General features: G+C 33.7%; 1 protein-coding gene across 1 annotated transcript; it reads right to left on the reverse strand.

Moving 5' to 3' along the window:
• Window positions 1-2972: 2972 nt before the first annotated feature.
• Window positions 2973-4682, reverse strand: LOC112276469 (extra-large guanine nucleotide-binding protein 3-like). The gene is made up of 3 exons (XM_090248449.1): window positions 4421-4682; window positions 4226-4298; window positions 2973-3966 (listed from the first exon to the last, which is right to left on the reverse strand). The coding sequence occupies exons 1-3, from the start codon at window positions 4538-4540 to the stop codon at window positions 3884-3886; spliced, it is 276 nt and encodes a 91-aa protein (XP_090104575.1). The 5' UTR covers window positions 4541-4682; the 3' UTR covers window positions 2973-3883.
• Between the last annotated feature and the right edge of the window lie 2695 nt (window positions 4683-7377).

The raw sequence follows: 7377 nt of genomic DNA on the forward strand, positions 1-7377 counted from the left end.
TCAATCCGGTGGCATATCATCTGGAGTTACCAGCTACTATGAAGGTACATCCAGTCTTTCATGTGTCTTTGTTGGAACCTTATCGAGAGTCAGCTTTTCTCCAAAGAGTACAAAGTCCGCCACCAAGTATCGAAATTGAAAACCATGAGGAATACGAGGTGGAAAAGATACTAGATTCACGGCGTAATAGGAAAAAATTGGAGTATTTAGTGCATTGGAGTAGATACGACATCAATGAACGAACGTGGGAGCGTGCCGAAAATCTTGCCAATGCACCAAAAAAGGTACAAGAATTTCATCAACGATATCCTCATAAACCTAAGCCGATTCAACGATAGCTTCTTGCTGAAGCTTGCTCATCAAGTAGCATAAAAAGAGGGGAGGGCACCTCCAAAACCCATAGTTCGATAGTGTAGAACTTTGTTAGCAACTATAGTTTGCTCTCATCATTTTAGCCTTTGGACATGGATAGTCAAGATACTACACTTGTTATGTCATCTCAAGCGACTACCTCACGAAGACGATCGCGAGATGAAGAACCGCCTGCTTCACGACGACGTCGGAGGATACCGAGCAACAGATCGCTAGTAATTGTATTTGAGGTCGAGCTTGCCTACGACGGTCAGCCAGAAGGTGTGTTTGGAGGACAGTTTCACAATGAAGACACAAAAGTCCACGCTTGGTCAGAGGTTGAAGGTGTTGGTCACTACCGTTGGCTCCAAGGGCAGATGAATCATTTGCCTCGCGAACAACAATTGAAATTCATAGCGGATGTAATGCGACAGATTTTCATTTTCTTGCGTTGGTATTGACTGATAACAACATTACTTCTCGAAGACCTCGAAGTTAAAAGAGGAGGTGATGTCATGGACATACATTGGAAGATTCTTCGAATATTCTTCTAGAAAATTCTCTAAAGATTCTCTAAAGATTCCTCTAGAAGGTTCTAGAAGATTCTTAGAATATTCCCTAAAGATTCTCTTAGAAGGTTCTAGAATATTTTGATAGATTCTAGGAAGTTGCTCGAGAAGTTTCCTAATTAGTAGAAGTTGTTGGAGAAGCGTCCTAGTTAGCGGAAGTAGCTCGAGAAGCTTCCTATTCAGTAGTATATATAGGAGTCGAGGCTGAAGAGTTCTTCAGTCTCGACAACACATCTCTTGGAGTTCTAGCTCACCTTTCTGGTGTTGTTCTTGTACTCATCTGTTTAATCTAGTTCTGCCACTTCTTCTTGAACTTCTTGTTAGATTTCAAGTTTGTATTTTGTGTCCGTGACAACACCTTTACTCGTGCCAACCATGCCTCTATCGTAGTTGATCGAGCTTCTTTTATAAACATTTTTAATTCTGGTGGATGCAAACCATTGATTAATATCGACAATATAAATACATCTGGCATTTGATTATTTGACCATTTATGAAGTATATCTGCGATCCGGCTATAATAGGACTCTACGGATTTCTTCGCAAACATCCTGCTATTCATAAAACTTTCTTGAAATCGATCCTCAAATCCAATTGGTCTAAAATGGGTTAGGAAGGTATTTTTCAAGGCCTCCCAATTAGAAAATCTACCCAATGGTTGCCGAATACACCATTCAAAAGTTGTATCTTTTAAAGTTGCTAGCAACCATCTCAACTAAATAACTTCAGTTCTACTATTATTAGCCATGTAAGCTATTAAGAATTGAGATATATGGTGATCGAGATCAGAGTCCGACCAACCACTAAAAGTAGGTAATGGTACCATACTTGTAGTTCGGTCTTCTATTACTCCTATTTGTACTGCAATTGGTACTTTTGGCACTCCCGCAGCCATTGGTGTTATCACTGATTTCTTTGCTATTTGAATTTGAATTTTTCTTCCTTTGGTTTTACTTAGAGCTATAATTCCTTTTTGTCGTTCCTGTAGGATATTTCTTATGCGTAATCGCTTCTGTCTTTCTTTTGTTTATCGATTAATTCTTTGATAATCCTTCCTATCATGATTATCACTTGTAATCTTTCATTCTTCACATACATTCAATTTCTAACATTTCATATTATTATCATTTCTTCAGCAGCGCCACCAAAATATTTTTCTCATTGCATTCAAGCTTCGATATACCAAATCAATTGAAGTAATAGAGGTAGATTTGAACATGGAGAAAGACTGGTTATATGAATTGGGTCTATTAGTGTCACAATTGACTGTACTTTGGCTATCAAAAATCAATTATCAAACTACAAAACATCAAGGCTTACTACTTCTGTCTTGATTCAACATATAATCTATTCTACGACTATCAATTCAACAATACTTCTCTCAATCACAATTCTTCATAAGCAAATAATAAAAGCAAAGAAAATAAAGATGTAGCACCAAGCTTACCTCGGCTTACGACTCTCACAACCTGGCTCTCGATCTCTCTTTCTTCAACCTATTTATCCTACCAAAAAGATGATTTGTTGGCCAGCGGATTCCAAAGGTTATGATCCTTTGAATTCTTAACCATTTATTCCACTAATAACCTATTGTTACCAACTAAACTGGCTAACCATCAGTCTAATTCTCAAGGTTGTCAATAACCAACCAGTAACTTACTACAAAGTTTATTTACCTATTCTATAATTACCATCAAAATAAAAAATTAATAGTATCTCAATAGACATATTAATATTTATGTATGTCAACTTATATAGTTGTAACAGATGAATATATGACATCAATATTTAAATCCGCACAAATTTGACTAAATCGTTTTTATAATTAGGAAATCTGAGGAAACTAAGGAAGAAGATTGAAATTGGAATTAATGCTTATTAAGTACACATATTGACAAATGCAAAAGCCACCTTTTCCAAAATCTTACGATTCAACAAAATTGGACAACATATGCTTAATTACATTACCTGAATTTTACCTGTTAATAAAGAGGTGACAGGTGAGATTACAACAAAGATCAACTTTGGACAAGTGGGTTAGAAGAAGTCATCTTATTTCTAATGACCAAGGCAATTACAATGGAGTGCATTAGTTCACGAGATAGGGGTAAGTTCACTTGTATAACTACAATCACACATGTTTTAGAGCTTTCTAACCCCAAACTGAACACCTCCACTAAATGCAATTCATGATCAGTAGTGCGGACGCCTGTAAAGCCACATCAACACAATTTTTGATCAAAACCATGTTAGCTAACAAAATCAAGGCCTCCACTGATGACAGCTTGTTGTTCTCAGTATTCAGTTCCTTTTCAAGGAGGTAATCAGTTGGTCGATGCACGCAAAGTCCATTCTCTATGGAATATGCGGAAAGTACATTTGCAATGACGAAGATCTGAAAATGGTGTGCATACAGCTCTCAAGAACAGATCAGATGCTCACTTTTAGAATGAATTAGACTTACGTGTCCTGGAATGAACTGATGTCTTAAGTGTAAGACGACGTATCGTCGGGAATTATGCACCAGCCAGCAGGTTTGTGCTCTTCCCATTTCAGGATCTCTTTCACATAATTGAAGGCTTCAGAAACAGTGGTCTTATCAAGAGCATTCAGCTGAAATGTGAAAAGTTTTCGACCTGTACAATTCACGCTATTGACTAGCTCTTAATATTTATGAGCAATGTACAGGTATGCCCGCTGTGCCTGACTGTGAGCGGAGTGTCGAGATGCCCCCACTGGGCGGAAATCACAGAACCATGTTCAAGTTGGAAGTGGCACCCCTTGCTCGATTTTACTCTCGAAGACATCATATTTGTTCAATAGTAAAACGAAAGGAGTATCCTGAAAGCCTGGGCGTCAGAGTGTGCTCTCAAACAGGTCCCGTATTTGAACCATTTCGTTGCTAAGGTTGCCGAATCTGTCGCTCCATAATAAATCGTAGTCGCTCAAGGCAACACAAAAGACTACTGCACGAACGTCCTCAAACATATCCAACCACTTGTGGCGGTCAGACATGCCTTCGCCTCCAACTCGTATGTCATGGAACCTGCAGCAAAAATAAGTTGATAGCTAAGGAACAGCGGAACTCTACATCAAATTAGAGCCCAATTCTATATTACTGTAAAGCAAAACAATAGATATCCTTGCTAGACACAGAACATAACATATCATTGTAAATGTAAAACTAAGCTCAAAGCCAACAATTCAAGGTTATCATTATCTATCAAGCCCACTGCATATATTAACGTGTCGCCATGAACATGTGTCATCGTCTAAGGTGATCTCAATTTCAACTAAGCCAGAACCTTGGCTTAATCCTTCTGTTCGCAGAATATTTATTTCTGACGGTTCGTAATCACTCCTGCAGAATTCCGCCATCTGCAACCGAAGCATCCAAAACTTAGCTTGTTCTCAATGTGCTAACGATGGGTAATTAATGTCAAAGGGCGTACATCAACATGCTCTTTTACAGCTTCCAATGGTTAAACCAACATGCATACCCTGTTCAGCAAGAAACTTGCAGCATCGGGCAAGAAAGGAAGCTCTGATCTTCGACGGAACGTAGCTTGAATTACAGTGTTGCGCCACAATAGCTCAATATTTGATATATGATCATGCATGTGAGTAGAAGAGGAGATACCAATAGGCTCCGAATTTCAACAGACCACACACTGCATGAACCAATCACTCAACTGCTTCATACTGGGCTCTAACCTGTGTAAGTTATCTCCATTGGACCATATTCTAGGCTTCTGCTTGTCATCATTTTCCCTAGGAAATCCTCCTATATCTGGTCAATCAATAGTAAAGCCACAAGGACAGTTAGACATGTATCGAAACAACACGCATCGTTAGCATGGCTTATTAACCAAAATCGGAACTACACTAGAATTCACTAATAATCCCAAGACTACCTTTCTCATACCTGGCTGAGACAAGGAAGGATTGTCATTCGCTGTACTGATAGACGAATCCCTCGGTTGGTTATATGCAGAAGCATTTACAAGGCCATAGCCCTCTTCTACAATACTCTCTCAGCCTTTTGAGTAATATGACCAGATACTTGTAAATGTTGGCTTGGATTACACTTTTGAAATTAGTTCAGTCCTCTTTTGTAAATCTACTAGTTGAACTTGTGCCATTTGCAAAAGAAATTAAGCAAAAAAGTAGTTAATTTTGTTCAAGGAACTACTAAAGTTTAACCATAAGAAAGCAAAAATCATGTGTTTTATATAAATATTCATATAGAATTGGTAGTTTCTCATAAATCAATACTTGCCTAAAAACTAACAAAGTTTAAGTCACAAAGCCATAGAGAACTCAAACTACAAGTATAAGTAAGACTAGAGTTGTAGCACAAAAGACACCATAATTAACAAATATATTGTAAACACCATAATCATTAAAGAAGATAGTAAAAAAAGCCTTATCATTGCATACTTTATTAAAAGACCTTCTTTTAGTAGTGACTATTTTGATATATTATACATGGAACTTACCTAGAATATGCTTAATAGGACAACCAATTAAAAGACCAATTTGCCTCTTTGATTTATTCCATTGATTTATATCTCCTTGATATATTTGAAATAATAGATTATTATATGATATCTTTGCCTAAATAATAATAAGAAACAAATACAAAAATATCTTTTTCTTAAGAGACAATGCAAAGTTTGGCTTTTGTTGAAAATTTCTACATGTGTGTGTATTAGTGAATTGAACTATAATATGCATATAAATGTCTTATTAGCAAAAGCATCTAATAATTTTAGAGAAATAAAGATGTGATCTATTGAAAAATTAGATTTTACAAATTAAATAAGAAAATATATTTTTGATGGTTTAAAATAAAGTACAAGATTATGTAAAAATAATTGCCAAGAAAAAATCCTAGTGACTATTACAATATTTTCTACAATATTTTTAATGAAAGAACAAAATTATACATGTTTAAAGAGTGTGCCTTATCTAAAGCTCTTATGCCTAAGTAGAAGAAACTTGTGGATCTTCAAAGAATTCAATAAATCTAGAAAATAATTGTATTAATGCTTATTATTATTCACCTTTGTAGAACATAGAATTAACAATGAAAAGAATGAATACAACAATCTTATAAAAGCTTGAGGAAAAAATTTTAGATAAATAATAAATTGTATCAACTATAAAGATTGAATTATAGAAGATTCATGTAATAAGATATAGATCAGATAATTATATAGATAATTAGAACCATAGAAATTTCTAAAATTGAGATTAGATTAGTGGACCAGATAGGATCCATTGTAGAATATTCTAGAAAGGATTTTGAAGTAGTTGTTTAGGTAGGGCCTACCATAGAATATTCTAAAAAAATTAAGGCAATTATTTAGGTAGGGCATATTATCTAAGAACATTCTAGAAAGTCTAAGGTGGTAGGACAAGATATAAAAAAAACTAGCCAGGGTCTTTTGGAGCATTTGGTCAAGTATGGCTTTGAATCCTTTTTCTTAGGACTATTTGGTTCTACATCTTTTAGTTCAAATTTGTTCTATTTTGTTTCTATTTGCTCAGTTTTGTCTTTCATGTCTTATTCTGTTTAGTTTTGTTTAATTTTGTTTTGGTCTATTTTATCCTATTTTGTAATGAGGCCTTATGTTTTTGTAGATAGGAAGTATCTTGGATTTTTGAAATAGTCTAGTCCTGTTCCAATTCAAGTTTTAGACTCTACATAAGAATCTTTTAAGCAAAAAATATACTATATTATGGATCAAAAACTAAATATTATCAAATGATCAAATATTGAATCAAATGATATATTTGATAATATTTGATCATTTGATAATATTCATTTGATGAATTTTATCATTTGATGATTCAATAATTGATAATTAAGATAAATTAATTAGCATATAAAATTTAATCAACAAAAATCTAAAAAATCTAATTAATAAAAAGAAACAAATAAATATTATTCAATGCATGAATTTTCTAAAATGTGGAATTTCAACATGCATCTTATTTTTTCAAATATTTTTTAATAAATAACTAAATATTTTTATTTTTTAATTTTTTAGTATATTTTTTTAAAGATTTTTATCTTTAGTCTATATATTCTCTTTAATTTTCTTAAAAGCTTCTTTTAAATAGCTTTAATTATGTTCCAACTACAGATGAATATTAGAGATATAATTTATATTAACAAATTATATCAAAATTCATTGTAAGTAAGATTTAGTACTATTTATAAATATAAAATTCTCTATTAGTTAACATAAGTTTTGATCTCATAGATGACTATTGTCTAGATTCTCTTGAGAATAATGGATTGAAACTTTATAGATTAATACAATATCAAATGATAAGATCAAAACATCATAAATAATAATAAAATAGTACTATTATACTATTTATTGTTAAAAAAGCCAAATTAAAATATAAAAATCTATACACTTATTTTGACATACATACTTCAATC

Source organism: Physcomitrium patens, chromosome 2 (assembly GCF_059467195.1).
Source record: "Physcomitrium patens ecotype Gransden chromosome 2, ASM5946719v1, whole genome shotgun sequence".
NCBI classification, from domain to species: domain Eukaryota; kingdom Viridiplantae; phylum Streptophyta; class Bryopsida; order Funariales; family Funariaceae; genus Physcomitrium; species Physcomitrium patens.

What these genes read in the sequence shown, in the direction of transcription:
- LOC112276469 (XM_090248449.1), bottom strand. Translation starts at nt 4,540, where the DNA reads ATGCATGATCATATATCAAATATTGAGCTATTGTGGCGCAACACTGTA. An exon ending in CAAGTTTCTTGCTGAACAGG is followed by an intron (nt 4,299 to 4,420) that starts GTATGCATGTTG and finishes CTTCGGTTGCAG; the next exon opens with ATGGCGGAATTCTGCAGGAG. An exon ending in AACAGAAGGATTAAGCCAAG is followed by an intron (nt 3,967 to 4,225) that starts GTTCTGGCTTAG and finishes TTTTTGCTGCAG; the next exon opens with GTTCCATGACATACGAGTTG.